The sequence below is a fragment of the Leucopleurus acutus genome, assembly GCF_964270905.1.
Source record: "Leucopleurus acutus genome assembly, chromosome: 14".
NCBI lineage: Eukaryota > Metazoa > Chordata > Mammalia > Artiodactyla > Delphinidae > Leucopleurus > Leucopleurus acutus.
Genome location: NC_139156.1, coordinates 46,762,198 through 46,782,626, shown reverse-complemented (window position 1 = coordinate 46,782,626; position 20,429 = coordinate 46,762,198). Strand labels below are relative to the sequence as shown.

Genomic DNA, 20,429 nt, shown 5'->3' with positions numbered 1-20,429 from the left:
GCAGCACTCCCTCACCCTGCCTCAGGAGCGCGGGCCTGGGATTTCCCTGCCTAACCGTGCCCCATGTACATACCCTGGATTTTACAACAAGTCTTCCAGGGGATTTTGATGCACTCAAGTTGGAGAACCCCTGATGTAAGGGTTGTAGGGTCACATCTTACAAATTGGGATGCACACTCCTTTATAAAGGAAGCATGATACTCATCTTTTTTAAGAGGATAGGAAACTAATGGAATTGGAGATTTGGGGCCATAGCACATGTACTTAAAAATGTTTCTTCATTGCTTCTTAAATATGGCAGGAAACAAAGAGTCCAATCCTGGAGTTCAGGATACAGAAAGAGAACTGACTTGTGTGATGCTGAGAACTGTGGTCACGCTTCTGAAAGGATCGGTTCGGAATGCAGGTAAGGATGGTATCAAATTCACCTCATCACTGGTTGGGAAAACATTAACTATTTCCTGGTGACGTATGTCATTGTTCAAAGGCTATATCCAAGGAATAACCAACACTATCGCTGTGGCTGATGTCCATTCACTGGTTGATGTTCAGGGATCAACAGTAAATTGGTAGACACATTAGTTGACACTTTTTACTGTTTAGGTTGCTAAATAAGGCTGGGAATCAAAGAGTTATCTTAAATTTATGAGACCACAGAAATCCCATCTCTCGCAAGTAAAATCTTTTAATATACTGCTGCACTGACTATAGATACTTTTTTAAAAAGATTCAAATTGTAAAATACAGGCAAAGAAAACTCATCATTTTTTTTTTTTTTTTCGGTGTGCAGGCCTCTCACTGTTGTGGCCTCTCCCGTTGCGGAGCACAGGCTCCGGACGCGCAGGCTCAGTGGCCATGGCTCACGGGCCCAGCCGCTCCGCGGCATGTGGGATCTTCCCGGACCGGGGCACGAACCTGTGTCCCCTGCATCGGCAGGCGGACTCCCAACCACTGCGCCACCAGGGAAGCCCCAAAGCTCATCATTTTTAAGAGACATAATTTGATGTGCTTTCAGCCCATGATGGATTTAGTACCTTCATCCATTCAAAAAAAGTTTAGCTTCCTAAGATCGTGTGGCTCTCATGCTTAAAAAAGACATGCCTAAAATATAAATGCATGTATATTATACTATGAAGCAGATGCATCAGCAAAGTGACATCGGTGGGTTTGGTGATTTGGTGCATTTTTATCTGAGGCCCTCACAGGTCAACTATACCGAATGTGAATGATTATTTCACTATGGTAAAGCGTCTCTAATGCTAGACTATAAGAGATTCCCTGGAGGTTCTGGTTAATAGGGAGGTGCATATTCCTAAGCTCCCTCCCAGAGATCTAATTATCAGGTCAAGGTAGAGCCTAGTAATCTACTTGTAAACAGGCTTCCAAGGTGATTTCCATGTAAGGGGTACCTGGCCCATAATTGGGGAAATCCTGCCTTATGGAGTTGACCAGCTCAAATCCATGTCATACCATTTGAACGATCCAGTGACTTCCTAGCTCTTATTCTACATGTGATTACTTCAAAGATCAATCCTGGGGAAGAAATTCTTAGGATTACTTTTAAACAAAAACACACCGTTAGCCAAATTTTTTAAATCCTGCCTGCCGCCCACCTTGCCACAAGAAACTACCTACGAGTTAAACATACTCTTAAATTCTGGTTTGCTTTCAAGAAGAATTTGGGCAGAGACAAGAGAGAATTGCCATTGGCCCTGGATTAGGGGATTACGTGGAAATAAATACCAGAGGTATATCCAATTAAAGTTTGTATTACTTATGTCTCTAAAAACAGAAAAGGGGGAAACTTTTTTTCAAAAACAGAATTCTCACTGGAGAAGAAAGCAGTTTTTCTTTTTAATTCTCAGCTCCATAGTTTCTCTCTTCCTCTTCTTATTTTAACAGTAGGTATGGATTTTGAAAAAAAATTTCAAATGCGTGGAAAAAACACATACACATGTAGTCAAACAAACTTGGAAATTGTAAGGAAAAGCTTTCCTTGTAATTGAAGCTAAGGTGCCAAGGCCCCCGTCGCTCTAGCCCCGTACTCTCTGTCTGGTCCCCAGTTGTCCTGAAAGACCACGGCATGGTGCCCTTCATCAAGATCTTCCTGGACGATGAGTGCTACCGGGGAGCCTCGCTCAGCATCTTGGAGCAGCTCTCAGTCATCAACGCCGAGGAGTACATGAGCATCATTGTGGGCGCTTTGTGCTCGTCCACTCAAGGGGAACTGCAGCTGAAACTGGATCTCCTGAAGGTGATGTCAAGTCCTCCTTTGTGATGGGTTTCCCATGGACATGCAGCAGGTGACCGGCATTTGCCCACGCATTCATTCATTTAGTCGGTCACTGTATCATACAGGTAGAGTACTACTGGCTGCTGTGACAAATAAATCCCCCATCCTCAATAGCCTGGCACATTAGAGGTTTCTTTCTTACGTACCATCTAATCAGTGATTGGGAGGAGTGTCATTCAGGGACAGCAGTCACCTGGGCATCTAATCCAGCCATCAGACAAAGGAAGGGAGAGCAGAGAAAATGGCACACGTTCTTTTTCAGGCCTAAAACTGGTGCACGTTAACTTCTGTCCAAGTTTCTCTGGGCAGGACTCATCTGGATGCAAGACATGCCAGGAAATGTAGTCCCTGGTTGGGCAGCTACTTCCCAGCCACACTGTAAACTATGGAAGTGGAGCCCAAATTGGTGGTGGCCAAGCAGCAGCCTTGTTTACTTGCCCAGCATTTAGTGAGCATCTACCAGTTACCAGGTCTGATGCAGAGTGCTCGGGACACGCTGTTGTATGAGATTCAACCCTTGCCAACTGGTAGCTCGTAGACTAGGGCTAATATTAAGCAAGCAGTCATGGTGAGGCAGCATGGTAATGCCCCAGAGGTTGAAGGCAGGCTGCCATGGGAACAGAGAAGTAGGAGAGACCAATGCGGCCTTACATGTTTGAGGAAGGCTCACAGAGGAGGGAACACCTCAACTGGGAAGAGGAAGCAAAAGGCAGTCAAAGGCACAGGAAGAGTGGTTACAAAGGGAGAAGTAAAACTAGGCTGTCACCTTTGGACAACAAAGAGAAGCATATATTTTTGTTTTTGTAATATTGTTACTAATCATCAAGTTATCTTAAAACAGTTAAAGATGATAATAAACATCATCAGCCTTACAGCTCTCACAATTTTGTTGCTGTTCCTGCTTTTCCATTTCTTTTGTCTTTGCGGGCTTGTGCCTTAAAAGAAAAAAAAAATCCCCTTTCTTTTCTTTATGCTGTTTAAGAGAAGAGCAGATGTAAATGCAAATATCTCCCAAGGAACTGACATGGGGACCTGTCACGTCTATGTGCAGAAGAACCCCCTATGCGATACACACTCATGTTGCATTATCATGCCACTCCGGATCACTGGTGAATTTTATACAATACGAAGTTGCTCTGACTTCCAAAATTAAACCCTCAACCTTATTTAGCTATGACTATCTCTGTACAAAACCATTTCACCAGTTAGAGAATGGCATTCAGTTTATGTTACCTACTTTATTTCTCAGCAGAGCCAATGTCAGGCACTGATGCAACTGTATTCATGTCTTCTCATGACCTAATCCTGTGGAGTTCAGCATGGCCAATGTGTCACGAGAATCCCACCCAGAAGTGGCATTATGACCATAGTTATCATGTATTTCGCAGATGACAAGAACCAAAGCAGCGATTTAATCACAGGGTCAAAGAATCAGTGAAGGTGATGAAAGAAAAAAGGAAAGTTAAAGGTCTGTTGAAAGACACTGGAGTCCCATGATTATGTGAAGTAACAGGATTGAGGGGAGCATGTAAACGGGAGAGTAAGGGAGAGAGATATCAAGAATTAATGACAGTTTACAGCTGGAGTGCTCCTTAGCTTCATGTGGTCCTATCTTAATATTGGGCAGAGATAGGCCCCGAGAGATTCTAATACTGAATGGTGAAGTTAAGTTTGGATCTAAGGCTAGTGATTTAAAATCTGGTGATTTTTCCTCTTCATTTTGCTGTTTGTTGCATTTTTTTCTCATATGTCTGTGTTCAGCTTAATTCACATGAGCCTTATTCTAATAGGGAACAGGGAAGGCAGAGAGCAAGGCAGTTAGGACTTTGGTTTTCTATTGGGTGAATAATTGGAAGCCCTATCTATTTCTGACATTTTCATATTGAAAGTCAAACGGATTCATGGAGAGAAAAGTTTTGGAGAGCACAAGTGTTTTTGGGTCCATTATAGAAAAGCTCTCTGCTTTGCTCCTGGAAAGTTCATCTTGCTTACTCTATAGCCCAGAAGCACCTTATTGGAGTGACAGCCCTTGGGTAATAGGATTGAATTTCTAGAATTAGCAATGTAAAGCCATTATGGTGTTTTACAGATTCAATATCATTTCAGAATCACACTATCAACAGAGCACATCAGGGATGAACACTGTGTAAGCTTATTTAACAGAGCCATACCCCGCACTCAATGGGCTGTCTTCTCCCTGGGTACCAAGTCACTGCTGGGCAGTTGGGAGGGTGCCCAGAGCCGCCATTGTTCTTCCAGGACTAGGGTGATAACACATTGTAGCTCCCGTGGGTGGTGGGGAAGGATTGGGCCCCAGAGCCTGCTCCAGCCTTGCCCACCACTGAGTCGTGTGAGCAATTAGCCAACGTTTGCTGGAATCTGATGTGGGATCTGCCTTTGTTCTGCATCACTTTGGGAACCCCTTGGGAAACCAAGATGTAAAATTAGTTCTTTCTGGCTAGATTTCCCTTTTTGGCAGTTGACAGTGGACGCTGCCCAAAGCACTGTGCCTGCAAAGTGGGTCAGATGTAGGATGAGGTGAAAGTGGTGGAGGGAGGGGACTTCAAAGGCAGGACTCCCTGCCTCACCACCCAATAAAGGTTTGTCATCTCTGAAGCGTATTCACATCATGGTGCCACCCTCATTTCCCTTCCCTGAGAATCAGCCAGCTGCTCTGGAGGAGAAAATTCCTCCAGAAACATGTGACTTAAGGCAGTTGCTCCCCAAATCCAGTGGCGCTTCCATACCAATACAGAGGCACATGTGACTTCACCACCTAATTCTGGCAAATGATAACCGAGTTAAAGAATAATGTAAGCAAATGAATTTCCTCTCCATGGCCAGTGGGACTGTGATTGGGTTATGCACAAATTCAGATTGATTTGCTAATATACATTTAGCTGTTCAACTCTGAGCTTAATCGCATTACCTCACCGGTCCTCCAGCATGACACGTGGAAAATTATGAGGAATAACAAATAATAGAATGTGAAATAAATCCTGTTAGTCCTAACGTAGTTAGCGCTTTGCAGCAGACATCCATTTTATAGATTCAAGCTTGAGGAATACTAACTCAGAGAGGATGACATGGTAACTGAGTTAAGGAGGAGAAAATGTGCTTAACGCTGACCTTTCTTGAAATGTGTCAACCCTAGCCTGATTACTTTGACTTCAGCTGATTAAATTTACTCCCTTCCGTAGACTCTCAAGCCTAGGTGATGCATTATCATGCAAAGTTGAATGACAGTAATGGAGACCCTCCTCCCAGGTCCCCAGTTCCTGACAAATCGTTTCCCGAAGTAGTGCAGTATTTATTTTCCTTTATGATAGAAATGTTTCTCTTTAGTTGCTATGAAATTAAGCCTTTGTAATTGGATTTGGGGCTCTTTACTTTATGACTCTGCAAATATGAAATTAACCCCATCCCAAGAAATAATAGAGCAGTCTAAGTTCTAATGAGATTACCCCCATTTTAGATAATGACTTTGAATTTAATAAATCAAACAAAGCAACAATTAAGGTCAGCCATTGCTTTTTTCTTCACCCCTCCCAACAGGAGGAGAAAAGAACCGTCTAGGAATTACAGAGGATAGACCCTCTGAGAGACACAGACACTATTACTGGTTTGCTTTCTTTTTAAAATTTCTGCTCTCAACATTCCTTAAATGATGGAGACCTTCTGAGCAACGTCTGGTGTCAACTTGGACAACTGGAAGATGGTTTCTTAAGGAAAGAGGGGGGTTTCAGTGGTCATCCAGCACTTAGACAATTGCTCTAATCTGATTAGTTTTATTTTTTAATTACTCTCTCTTTTGGGTGTTTGTTTTGTCACACGTCATGTGATAAACAGAAGAGCTCCATTCATTCCATTTGCCTTGAACAACCTCATCGTAGTTTTAGGAGCCACCGAAAACACTCACATACATCTAGACAGTTTACAGTTTCACAGCTTAAGACTTCCTGATGTCTCGGTGATGTATTTATTTTCCACGGCACGAGTCACATTGAGACAGGTCGAGACACACAATGCAATGCACGCTGTACCACACGTTAATGTTCAGCCTTTTGTGTGGGTTATCAGTCGGCAGGAAGAAACTACCACCACCACACGCACTTCAAGGTTAGAGTTCATTTCCAACTTGACCAAAGAAACAATATTCTGTGCGGAGTGAGTTGCTCACACAAGGCAGGCACAGAGGACTGGCCCCAGTGTCCTGGGGTTGGGGGTGGGGTTTGGGGAAGGCAGCTGTGGTGATATAGTCTATAAAGAGAAAGGCCGGGCCTGGTCTAGAAAGCTCTGTGTTGCTAAACCATAAGGTTTTACATTCACCAAATGTCACTATTCTGAAGAATCTGCTCTAACAGTCTATATACAATCTTCTCTTTAAGGACCTGTCTACAAATATCAAACTTCCCTGGGTTTTGAGCCAAATTCAGAAGTAGTTGGGTCATATCCTCACCCAGGAGGAGAAAGCAGTTGTCACTGCCTGGTCCTTAATGTTTCACTTTTGCTTCTAGCTTTCAGGCAGTCTGGAAAGCCCATTTCCCTGAAGTCTATCCCACCACTCTCATTTGATCCCCGGTTAGCGCACGGCCCTGATGCTGTTTCTTTTAAAGAACAAAATGACAATTCAATTTCACCACAGTCACCCCCTGAGCTGTGGTGGGTAGTCTTTGATCTAACCACCATAAGTCATGCATTGTTTTCTCCTATAACTGGGAAAAGATCAACTGACCCACACTGGTAGGGATGAATCTTTCTACATCACTCTATATGATAATTTGTCCATTTTGAACATAATTGTGGCCTTTGGCCTTTTACAGATTCTCCTAGTTTCTACAATCTTTGTTTTTAATTTCTTGAAATGTCATGGATGGGGCCGTGGGAGCACGTTAAGCAGCGCCTTGGTCATCATTTCTCTCCATCTTTGAAAGAGTCCTTGCCTGTATGCATTTACTTAGTCCTGGCTCATTTTGTGCTTTCTTACCCCAAGCTTGGGTTGACTGCCTGCCAAGCAGCTCAGGCTTCCTGTAGCAGAATATAATATTAGATAACAGAATTTGGGTGTTAGGGGTACACATTATATTGTTTCAGATAAAACTCTAGTGTTAGGTTAGGGTTACCAGCATTTTAGAGATAGAGCTAGAAAATTACCTTTGCCCCGCAAAGTGCATGACTTCATATTTCATAGCTACCTGTAACTTTACTGAATTTCGATTTGACTTTCTCTATATGAGAATTTAAAAATCTAATCCCTTCCCTCCTTTTTTCTGACCCAGCAGTTTTCTCTTTGTCAATGGACTTTCATGCATTATGCTATAGACTGTCACCCTAAACCATGCATTTAAGACACAGCATTATCCCCTCTCTCTCAAATTGGGAATTTCTTTTTATTTTTTCTCTTTGAAACTTCTTTCAAGCATCCTGAAATTGACTTTAAGTTGTGCCTGCCCGGACAATCCTCTTTCTTGTGTCACTGAACACTAAACACTGGAAAGGACAAAACAATTCAAATCTTCCTCCAGAGCAAAACTACAGGGACTGGCCATTCTCTGGGAAACATGCCTAAGAAGCCTGGGTCTTCGATGCAGTCCCATGCAATTTTCATGAATAGTAAATAACTAAATACCAAAAGTTAGAGGCTTTTGATATTTATCTAAGATCATCCATGCATTCTTCACTTTTAGGTGTGAAACTTTAGCACAGAATGAGAACTTCTTAAATGTAGTCCTTCTTTCCTTCCGAAACATTTATTGAATACCTAGTGTATACCATGCACAGGGCTCAATGAATAGTACATTGGAAGTGCTTAGTAAATATTTGATTTTAGAAGGAATTAAAAGTTTGGCTGTCCAGTAAAAATCTCAGCAATCTGTAGAAGGTAGATTGCATATGTGTGTTGAAATAGCCTAAACTCCACACACGGTCTATATTATATGCTATATCTATATGTTTCCTTCCATTAGGATTTCTCTTCTCCACCTTAATTTCCTCATATTTTCACACCAGGTTTTAAGTAGATTTGTTTGACTATCTTTCATTTATTAGAAGTATCTGTGCTTGCACAGAGAGGGAGGTAAATAGTAATAAGTTGCTTTATATAGATTTCACTGAGTCTCCTTTTGCAATACAGGAAATGGTTCATTCCATAAGTTTAGCAAATATTTATTAAGTAGGTGCTATGTTCCACAGCAGTGAGCAAGCCTGATTTCATGGGGCTTCAATGCAGGCGAAGGCTGAGACAATTTTCAAGTAGCTTCAATACAGTGTGGTGAGAGTTTTGATTGGGGATTTAGAGGTGTGAGCGCTCAGCCTGGGATGAGAACAAGCTAAGGGTCAGGGAAAGCTTTGTGGAGGGAGATGCATTTAAGTCAAGATACAGGACTGTAAGTCAACCCTATAAAGCAGCATAGCCTTTAAGAGCAGCCATTTGAATGAAGACACTGAGGCACAATCCCAAACTAAAAGTAAGAGGAATGGTACTGACCTCCCAGTGTTTCAGAGTCGCGCATCGGTAGCTCGCTGTTCCTACGGAGTGGAGCGCAGAAGAGCACCCGGAACGCTTTGGCAGGGATGGGTGGGAGCTCAGCGTTAAAGATCTGCCTCCTCCATCTCACTCACTTGTATCTCATTGGTTTCAGTCTCTGCTCCGGATCCTGGAGACCCCCAAAGGCCGTGCTGCTTTCAGAGTCTCCAGTGGGTTCAATGGGCTGCTGTCCCTGCTCTCTGACCTGGAGGGGTCTCTCCGGGAGCCCCCACTGCAGACCTGGGGGGCAGTGTCCCCCAGCCAGACCCTGGACCTGGTCCTGCACACCCTCTGTGCTGTGTCTGCAGCACTGTACCTGGACCCCGTCAACGGTGACTTCTTTAGGAGGACCGGGCTGTTTGAGAAGCTGGCAGAGGACCTCTGCTTGCTGGGCTGTTTCGGGGCCCTGCAGGAAGAGGGCGCTCCTCCGCACTCCTGGGAGGACACAAAGGCTAGGCCATTTGCCGATTTGATGAGTGCGGCTTTTTCCTCTGCCAGCCCACTCCCACCCAAGATACAGAGCTGCCTCCAGATCCTCAGCTTCCTGGACAGCATGGCCCGAGGCACCCTCCACCTGTGCAAGGACCTGAAGGACTCCCCGAGGGCGAGGCAGGCGGCGGTTGTGGACGCTCAGAAGGGAGAAGCCGGCAGTGACCCCCAGGGAAACTTCAAGCAGTGGCCAGACCTGGAGGACAGGTAGAGCTTTGCTGCCTTCTTCCCTAATCTGTAATCAGTGTATCTCTGTCTCCCGAGTCCTACGTAAGCGCCCCGCGCATGCGTAGTATAAACTGGGTGTGAGGAACCGTCACGTTGTTACTTATTCTTCAGAGTAGGGGTCCCCGCCCGGCGTTGTTCCAGCGAATAGAACGAGACGGAGTTGGATTCAGAACCAAAGGAAAGCTTTCTTCTTTTATCAGAGAATGGAGAGGTGCCAACTCACTTGCTGTTCTGACAGGCCAGGGGTGGGGCTGCCGTTTAGGGATCTAGAGTTGGGGGGGGCGGGGGGCGGAGATCGCAGTGCCGGGTGCAGCGTCTCTGCACACAGTTCGCCGCCGCCATCTTGAATTGAGTATCTATGCAGCGCTTCTGCGCACGCTCCACGGGCTGCAGTGTCCCGTGCAGCCGTTTCGCACTAGGAACTCCGGTCTGAGGTGCGTGGTGTGGGCCTCTGTGTGCAGTACCCTATGAGCAAGTGAAACTAGACTAAGCACAGGAGAGGAGGTGAGACCTTATTTTATCACCTAGATTCCATTTTGTTTTTCCTAGGGACCCCAGAGGGCTTTGCTGGTGGAAGCAGGACTGTCTTTTCTTTAAATCAAGTTAACTTTGTTTTCAAGCCCCTCTCCCCGTTCACCCACCCCCACCCTGAGAGCTGGCAGAAAACCAATCCAACTCAATACAGGGCTGGGGGATGCTGTCGGGTCGCAGGAGAACCAGGGAAGTTTACCCGATCTTGGAAACTGAGGGCAGAGCTCTGCTGCCCATAGGCTCACTTTCTTCTTTGGCATCTTTGCTGCTCCTGGGAGCTTTGATGCCTGGGCCCAGCCTCCCTGGTATGCCTGGCAGCCTTTGCTTCCTAGGTCTTATCCCCCCCCCCACACACACACACCTGCCAGGGCACTGCCAGGGTGTGGATGTGGTCCTTGACTTGTAAGACACAAACAACAGCATCCTTCCCAATCATGGGACTCTTCCTGTTCTTCTTGCTGCTTCCATTTCCCCTAACAAGGACAATTTCTCTTACTTCTGCAGGCTCATCTCCTCAAGGACCTCATACTTTGATAACCTTTTGCTTTCATCCCTGTAACACAGAATTCCACTAAAGCAGGGGAGCACAAAGAACCCCCCACCACCTTGGAGGGAGAGGGGAAAAACAAAAGAACAAGGCAACAAAATAGTTGGTGTCTTTTTTTCATTCCTCTGAAGCAGCAATGACAAAACACAAATATTTCAGTAAACTATCCTGCCTGCCACCTCTCCAGGTCATCTTGCCTTTAACACCACGGGACAGTCTTCTGAAAGACATTGCACGTGTTTCTCCAAAGAGAGCCCCCTTTGGCCAGACGTGTTGCGGGTTGGTGGTGAGGGGGATGGATGTCAATTCTCCAGCTACCATAATAATCATATGATTGTTCCTGTTACATTGGTTAATCTGGTAAATCGATTAGTTTTCTCACCTTGCATTCCTTCACAATTTGCTCATGATATAATTATTGCTGGATTTGATAATTTTTGAAAAGAATTTTTGTTCTTGAGAAAGTTCAGCCTTTCACACTCCTTTCTTGACTATTTTTACTATGAAATTTGTGTTACCCTCATAAATTGGGCAGTGTTCCCTCTTCTATTCTCTGGAAGAGTTTATGGAAACATTACTATTTCTATTCCTTTCTTTTAAAAATTAATTAATTAATTAGCTGCATTGGGTCTTCGTTGCTTTCTCTGGTTGTGGCGAGTGGGGCTACTCTTCATTGTGGTGCGCAGGCTTCTCATTGCAGTGGCTTCTCTTATTGCGGAGCACGGGCTCTAGGCATGTGAGCTTCAGTAGTTGTGGCTTGCGGGCTCAGTAGTTGCGGCACACGGGCTTAGTTGCTCTGTGGCATGCGGGATCTTCCCGGACCAGGCTCGAACCTGTGTCCCCTGCATTGGCAGGTGGATTCTTAATCACTGTGCCATCAGGGAAGTCCTACTATTTCTGTTCCTTAGCTATGTGATAGAATTTGCCAGTAAAATCTCAGGAGCCTGACGTTTTCTTGAGAGAAGATTTATTCTTTTTTTTTTGTTTTTTTACCTTTTTAAAAAACAGCTTTACTTTTACATAATTCATACACCATAAAATTCACCCATTTAAAATGTACAATAATTTGTTTTGTATATTCACAGAAATATACAATCATTACCACAATTGATTAGAACATTTTTATCACACCAAAAGAAACTCCATACCCATTAGCCATTATTTTCCATTTCCCCTGCCCCTACCTCCAGTCCCAGGCAACCACTAATTTACTTTCTGTATTTAGGAACTTGCCTATTCTGGATATATCATATAAATAGAATCATATAGTATGTGATTTTTTTTGTTTCTGGATTCTTTAGCATAATGTTTTCAAGGTTCATCCATGTTGTAGCATGTATCAATACTTCATTCTTTTTATTGACAATTTTCCAGTGTGTATACCACAGTTTACTTATACATTTATCAGCTGATGGACATTTGGATTGTTTTCACTTTGGGGTTATTATGAATAGTGCTGCTATGAACATTCATGTACAAGTTTTTGTGTAGATACATGTTTACATATTTCTTAGCTAGATACCTGGGAGTGGAACTGCTAAATCATATGGTAATTCTACATTTAACATTTTGAGGAATTACCAAATCATTATGCAAAGTGACTGCACCATTTTACATTCTCACTAGCAGTGTGTGAGGGTTTCAGTTTGAATACCTTCTTGCCAACACTTGTTATTATCTTTTTGATTATAGCCCTCGTAGTGGGGGTGATGTGGTATCTTATTGTGGTTTTGATTTGCATTTCCTTGAAGGCTAATGATATTGAGAAGCTTTTCATGTGCCTATTGGTTATTTGTGTATCTTCTTTGGACAAATGTCTGTTAGAGTCTTTGCACATTTTTTAAATTGATGTAACATTGGTTTATAACTATATAAGTTTCATGTGTACAACATTATAACTCGACTTCTGTGTATACCATAGTGTTCTCACCACCAAAAATCTTGTTTCCATTCATCACCGTACAGTTGATTCTCCTTACCCATTTTGCCCTCCCCCATCCCTCCTTCCCCTCTGGTAACCACTAATCCGTTCATTCTCTGTTATCTATGTGTTTATTTTTGTTTTGTTCTGTTTGTTCATTTATTTTGTATTTTTTATATTGCATATATGAGTGAAATCATACTGTATTTATCTTTCTCCATCTGACTTATTTCACTTAGCATAATACCCTCAAGGTCCATTCATATTTTTGCAAATGTCAAGATTTCATATTTTTTTATGGATGAGTAGTATTCCACTGTGTGTGTGTGTGTGTGTGTGTGTGTGTGTGTGTGTGTGTGTGACATCTTATCCATTCATCTGTTAATGTGCACTTAGATTGTTTCCATATCTTGGCTATTGTAAATAATGTTGCAATGAACATAGGGGTGCATATATCTTTTTGAATTAGTGTTTTCATAACCTTTGGATAAATACCCAGAAGCGGAATAGTTGGATCATATGGTAGTTCTATTATTAATTTTTGAGGAATCTCCATACTGTTTATTTACATTCCCACCAACAGTGTATGAGGGTTCCTTTTCTCTGCACCCTCACCAGTACTTGTTGTTGCCTGTCTTTTTTATAATAGTTATTCTAACAGGCATGAGGTGATATCTTATTGTGGTTTTGCATTACATTTCCCTAATAATTAGTAATGTTGAACATCTTTTCATGTGCCTGTTGGCCATCTGTATGTCATTTCTGGAATCTCTACTTAGATCTCTGTCCATTTAGAAAATTTTTGTTGTTGTTGAGTTGTGTGAGTTTTTTTTTTTTAATTAATTTATTTTTGGCTGCGTTGGGTCTTTGTTGCTGCACGCAGGCTTTCTCTAGTTGCGGCGAGTGGGGGCTACTCGTTGCGGTGTGTGGGCTTCTCATTGTGGTGGCTTCTCTTGTTGCGGAGCACGGGCTCTGGGCGCGCGGGCTTCAGTAGTTGTGGCACATGGGCTTAGTTGCTCCATGGCATGTGGGATCTTCCCAGACCAGGGATCAAACTTGTGTCCCCTTCATTGGCAGGTGGATTCTTAACCACTGTGCCACAGGGAAGTCCCTGTCTGACTTCTTTATATATGTTTTGATTACTGTAGCTTTGTAGTATAATTTGAAATTAGGGAGTGTGACACCTCCAGCTTTGTTCTTTTTTCTCAGAATTGCTTTGGCTATTCAAGGCCTTCTGTGGTTCCATACAAATTTTAGGACTTTTAAATTCTATTTCTGTGAAAAATGTTGGGATTTTGATAGGGATTGCATTGAATCTGTAGATTGCTTTAGGTAATTCTGGACATTTTAACAATGTTAATTCTTCCACTACTATGTTAAGTAAGAGTGGTGAGAGTGGCATCCTTTTCTTGTTCCTAATCTAAGAGAAAAAGCTTTGTTTCTCTCTGTTCAGTATGATGTTGGCTGGGTTTGACATATATGTCATTTATGGCCATTATTCATTTTATTCAGAGTTTTATCATAAATGGATGTTGAATCTTGTCAAATGCTTTTTCTGCCTCTATTGAGATGCTCATATGATTTGTATCCTTTTTTTGTTTATGTGATGTATCATATTGATTGATTTGCGAATGTTGACTCACCCTTGCATCCTCAGAATAAATCCCACTTGATCATGGTGTATGATCCTTTTAATGTATTGTTGTATTTGGTTTGCTTATATTTTGTTGAGAATTTTTGCATCTATATTCATCAGAGACATTGGCCTATAATTTTCTTTTTTTGTGTTGTCCTTGTCTGGTTTTGGTATCAGGGTAGTGCTGGCCTCATAAAGTGTGTTAGGAAGCATTCCCTTGTCTTCAGTTTTTTGGAAGAGTTTGAGATTCTTCTTTGAATGGTAGAATTCACCACTGAATTTGTCTGGTCCTGGACTTCTGTTTTTTGTGATATTTTTTTATTACTGTTTCAATCTCCTTACTAGTGATCAGTTTATTCAGATTTTCTGTTTCTTCATGAATCAGTCTTGGAAAGTTGTGTGATTCTAAGATTTTATCCATTTCTTGTAGGTTGTCCAATTTGTTGGTGTATAGCAGTTCAGAGTACTCTCTTAAAATCCTTTGTATTTCTGTGATATCTGTTGTAACTTCTTTTTTGTTTCTGATTTTATTTATTTGAACCTTCTCTCTCTTTATCTTGGTGAGTCTAGCTAAAAGTTTGTCAATTTTGTTTATCTTTTCTAAGAACCATGTCTTAGTTTCATACTATTGTCTTTTTAGTCTCTATTTCATTTATTTCCATTATGGTTGTTATTATTTCCTTCCTTCTACTGACTTTGGGCTGTTTGTTTTTCTTTTTCTAGTTCATTTAGGTGTAAGTTTAGATTTTTTTTTGAGATTTTTCTTATTTCTTGAGGTAGGACTGTGTTGCTATAAACTTCCCTCTTAGAACTGCTTTTACTGCATCACACAGATTTTGATACCGCACATTTGTGGTTTTTCCAGCTTTCTTCTTGTAGTTGATTTCTAGTTTCATACAGGTGTGATTGGAAAAGATGCTTGATATGATTTCATTCTTCTTAAATTTATTGAGATCTGTGTCCAACATATGGTCTATCCTTGAGAATTTCCATGTGCACCTGAAAAGAATGTATATTCTGCTGATTTTGGATGGAATGTTCTATATTCATTTAAGTCCATCTGCTCTAATGTTTCACTTAAGGCCCGTGTTTCCTTGTTGAATTTCTGTCTGAGTAATCTATCTATTGATGTAAGTGGGGTATTAAAGTCCCCTACTATTATTGTGTTGCTGTCAATTTCTCCCTTTAGGTTTGTTAAAATTGCTTTATATATTTTGGTGTTCCTACATCAGGTGCAAATACATTAATAGTTGTTCTGTCTGCTTGATGGATTATCCCCTTGATATAATGTCCATCTTTGTCTCTTGTTACCTTTTTTGACTTGAAGTCTGTTTTGTCTGATATGAGTATGGCTGCACCTGTTCCTTGTTTTTTTGTTTTGGCTGCCATTTGCTTAGAGTATCATTTTCCATATCTTTACTTCGAGACTATATTTGTCTTTAGAGCTGAGATGAGTCTCCTGGAGACAGCATATAGTTGGGTCTTATTTTTTAATCTGTTCAGCCACTCTCTGTCTTTTGATTGGTGAATTCAGTCCGTTTACATTTAGGGTGATTATTGATATATGAAGACTGTACTGCCATTTAATCTTTTGTTTTCTGGTTGCTCTGTATTTTCATTGTTTCTTTTTCCTTGATTTTCTGTCATTTTAATTTGGTGGTTTTAGATGATATTTTTCTAAGTTTCCTCTTTTTTTATGTTTCATTTCTCTGCTCTAGATTTTAGTTTTGTGGTTACCATGAGGTTTGTATAAACTGTCTCAGAGATTACATAGTTCTTCTTCTGCTGAAAGTGTCTCATCTTCATTTGCCTATACAGATTTTGTCCTTGTCTTCTTCCCCTTTTATGTTTGTTGCCACAAATTATCCCTTTCTATGTTGTGAGTTTATTGCCAAATTGAAATAGCTATAGTTGCTTTTAATGCTTTTTCCCCCCTTTAACCTTTATGCTATAATTGTTTAACAACTAACTCTGGTGAAGAGTTACAATTTTCTGATTCTGTCTATTACCTACTCAAAGTTTTTTGTACTTTTGCCGTTTTGTTTCAGGAAGAAGAGCTCCTTTCAACATTTCTTATAAGGCAGGTCTAGTAGTGATGAACTCCCTCAGCTTTTGTTTGTCTGGGAAAGACTTTATTTCTTCTTCATATCTGAAGGATAACTTTGCTGGGTAGAGTGTTCTTGGTTGACAGTTTTTATCTTTCAATATTTTGAGTATGTCATTCCACTCTCTCCTGGTCTATAGAGTTTCTGCTGAGGAATCTGCTGATAGCCTAATGGGGTAACTTGTAGGTTACTGTCTTTTTTTTTTTTCTGATTGTCTTTAAAATTCTTTATCATTGACTTTTGACAGTTTTAATATAATGTGTCTTGGAGAAGATCTTTTTGTATTGAGATAATTGGGTGCTCTGTTAGTTTTGTGGACTTGTATATCCAGTTTCTTCCCAGGTTTGGAAAGTTCTCAACTGTTGTTTCTTTTTTTTTTTTTTTTTTTTGGCGGTACGCAGGCCTCTTACTGTTGCAGCTTCTCCCATTGTGGAGCACAGGCTCTGGACATGCAGGCTCAGCGGCCATGGCTCACGGGCCTAGCCACTCCGCGGCATGTGGGATCTTCCCGGACCATGGCACGAACCCGTGTTCCCTGCATCGGCAGGCGGACTCTCAACCACTGTGCCACCAGGGAAGCCCTCAACTGTTGTTTCTTTAAATAAGCTCTCTTCTCCTTCTGGGATACCCGTTATCCTTAAGTTGCCTTTGCTAATCAAGTTGGATAGTTCTTGTAGTTTCTTTATTAAAAAATCTTATTTCTCTCTTCTTCTACCTGAATCATTTCTAGATTTCTAACATCAAGCTCACTCATTCTCTCTTCCATATGGTCTGCTCTATTTCCAGTGCTTTCTAATCCATTCTTTATCTCATTTATTGAGTTCTCCAGCTCCAGAATTTCCAATTAGTTCTTTTTTGGAGTTTCAGTCTCTTTGGTAAAGTATTCCTCTGTTTATTAATTTTACTCTTTAGCTCATTGAACTGCTTTTCTGAGTTTTCTTGTAGCTAATTGAATTTCTTCATGACAGCTATTTTGAATTCTCTATCAGTTAGATCACAATCTTCTGTGACTTTAAGTTTTACAGAATTGTTATTTTCTTTTTGTGATACTGTGTTTTCATGGTCCTTGATGAGTTGTTCCTCTGCTGGTGCATTTGAAGGAGCAAACTCCTTTTTTATTTAGATAAAGTTTTTTTTACTTTGATTCTAACAGTTCGAGTTCTTAATTAAAGGCCTTTCTTTTTGTTTTTCAGTAGGTGGTGCTATAGCCCAAGTTTTTGTTTCTCTTGAGTGGCCTCCGGCTATATTTGAGAACCAGCATTTTCCACCCTCCAACACCTCTGCCAGAGGTTTCTCTGGTGTCCTCATTGCCACTGCTTGTGCCTTGCTGCTGCCAGTGTTGCTACTGTCACTGGTATTTCCGCCTGGGACAGTGGGATGGCAGGCACCTCTACCATGTCTGGGGACACCTGGGTCACGGACACTGCTGCCACAGTGGGGAAGGGGAGAAGCCAGAGTCATGGCCACCTTTGCCGCCTCCACGGTTGTTGGGTTGGTGGGTGCTGCTGTCATTGGTAGGAGTGGGGGAGGCTGGAGTTGCGGGTGCTGCTTTGGCTGGAGGGACCAGGGTCATAGGTCCTGCCACCGCTGCTGTCCGGCTCCCTGTGGCTATGGGTGCCATTGTGGCTGGGAGGCCTAGGTCTCATGTGCCACCTCTGTTGCTGCTACCAGGTTCGCTGGGGCTGCAGACTCAGCAGCTGTGGCCAGGGGCGAGGATCCCAGCACTGCCTCTGCTAGTCCCTGGTTCTGCCTCCTCTGTGTGTCCCAATTCACCCACCTTCAGATGTACTGATGTATGGATCTCTCCAGCATCCTGCTGTGTTGGGCAGAGGAAGCTTTCTGGAGTTAGGAATGTTTCACTAGTTGTAGACTGAAGGGGAGCGACAAAGGGAGCTTTTCACACCATAATGGTGTTGATGTCACCTCTGCAAAGATATATTTTTGTGAGAATAAATTTCAATTTATTCTTGCATGATTCCTAGTAAGTTATTTTTCAAGTTTATTGTTCTCATTTCACCTGTTTTAATTTATTGGCATAAGGCCATTCACAATATCCTTTTAAGTTTCTATTCCTAACACTATCATTTGTGTATTCTTTCTCTTTTGCCTGCAGCACCCCAGCGTTCTTAGCAGAGGTTAATTTATTAATGTGTCTGTGAACCAGCATTCAGCTTTTCCTGTCTCATACATCGATTTTCTGTTTCTTTTTTTGTTCTTATTATTTCCTTCCACTTTCTTTGGGTTTATTCTAGTATTCTTTTTCTTAATTTAATTGTTATGAGACCAATTTTAAGTCCTCTTTTTAAATATAAATTTCCTTGTAACTATTACTTTAGTTCCATCACACAAGTTTTATTATATCAAATTTTCAATATAATTTACTGCTAAATATTTTCTAATTTCCCTTATGACTTACAGGTTTACTCTTGAATCTTATTTGAATTATAAATTTCCAAAGTTAGAGTATTTTTGATCATCTTTTTGTTATTGACTTCTAACTTTGTCATCTTGAAACAAAGGGGACTGTATGACGCTAATCCTTTGAAATTAGTTGAGCTTGACTTTGTGTCCCCAATGTGGTAAATTTTCACAAATATTCCTGGGTGCTTGAAAATAATGCACATTTTCCAATTGTTAGGTTCAATGCTCTATTTATGTCCTCTAGATGAAATTTGTCAGTTGTTCAAATTTTAAGATTGTTGGCATGTCAGCTACTAAGATATGTTAAATATATTTCATTATAATGGTAGCTTTGTCAATATCTGTTAATTTTTTTAAAATAAATTTATTTATTTATTTATTTTTGGCTGCGTTGGGTCTTCATTGCTGTGCCTCGGCTTTCTCTAGTTGCGGAGAGCAAGGGCTACTCTTCGTTGCATCGCGCGGGCTTCTCATGGCGGTGGCTTCTCTTATTGTGGAGCATGGCCTCTAGGCGTGCAGACTTCAGTAGTTGTGGCGCATGGGCTCATAAGTTGTGGCTTGCAGGCTCTAGAGCACAGGCTCAGTAGCTGGGGCGCATGGGCTTAGTTGCTCCGCAGCATGTGGGATCTTCCCGGAGCAGGGATTGAATCCATGTCCCCTGCATTAGCAGGTGGATTCTTAACCACTGCAGCACCAGGGAAGTCCCAATATCTGTTAACTTTTGCCTTACATATATCTGAGGCTATTAGAATCACACACATTTATAATTTTTCCATCATCTAGAGGTATCAAAGTTTTTATCATTATATGATGACCTTCTTAATCTCCATTAGAACATAACAACTTTATCTAATAATAATAAGGCTCCACCAGTGTTCATTTGGTTAGTATGTGCCTGAATTATTTTTTATCCTTTAAGCTTTCTGTGTCCTCATGCTTTAGGTATTTTTCCTGTAAACAGTAAAGAGCTGTTTTTTTTAATGTGTATTTTAAACTGAAGTTTCCTTGTTTCTTTGTGTGGTTGATGATTTTTAATTGTGAGTCTTGCTCCGAGATTTTCCTTTTCCCAGACTCCATGCAGCCCATCCTTATTCTGGCCATCCTGCCTTTCTGCAGCCACAGCAATGCCTCAGTGAGGCTGCAGCTGCCCTTTGTAGCTAGGCCTTGGTCAGATTCCAGGCCCTTCTCTTCTTGCTTTGTCTTGGGAGAATTCTCTTTCTGAGGTCCCCTGACCTCTCTGTTCCAGGGGCAGAGGGTTCTCTGAGGAGGCCTTTGTCCTGGCCATCTGGACAGCATGCAGCTTAACTGAGGATCTCAGTGCTGAACCTTGTCTACTTATCCTACCAGCTTTTAGAGGGCAGGGAAGTATTTGTCAGCATCAAAAACGTTTAGTAAGTGGTATTAGGTGATGAAAAGCAATAGTCATTTGTTGAATGTCTCTGGGGACTGAGCACCAATGACTTATTTTCATTTAATTCCCTCTCAAATTTTAGCATTTTACCAATAAAGAAATGGAGGCTGAGAAAGGATAAGAAACATGGTTGAAAGTTAACACCTAGTAAGTGATGGAGCAAGACTTTGAACTCAGGTCTACCTCCAAAGCCTCTGTGTGTGCTTCTGAGTGTGTGTGTGTGTGTGTGTGTGTATTTGTCCTGCTTTTTTCTGGATGCTTCCACAGTAATAGTGGTGACTTGCTTGTTCTGCCACAATAGACTGAAGTTTAAGGTTTGGG

At 41.7% G+C, this 20,429-nt stretch overlaps 1 protein-coding gene across 1 annotated transcript in view; it reads left to right on the top strand.

Annotated features, from left to right (window-relative positions):
* WDFY4 (WDFY family member 4) overlaps positions 1-20,429 on the top strand; it is a 275,363-nt gene that overhangs the window by 38,779 nt on the left and 216,155 nt on the right. Inside the window, exons 10-12 of the mRNA XM_082854480.1 lie at positions 302-406; positions 2,064-2,254; positions 8,935-9,515. Coding sequence (XP_082710606.1) covers positions 302-406; positions 2,064-2,254; positions 8,935-9,515 — 877 coding nt within the window. The remainder of the gene's footprint in view (positions 1-301; positions 407-2,063; positions 2,255-8,934; positions 9,516-20,429) is intronic.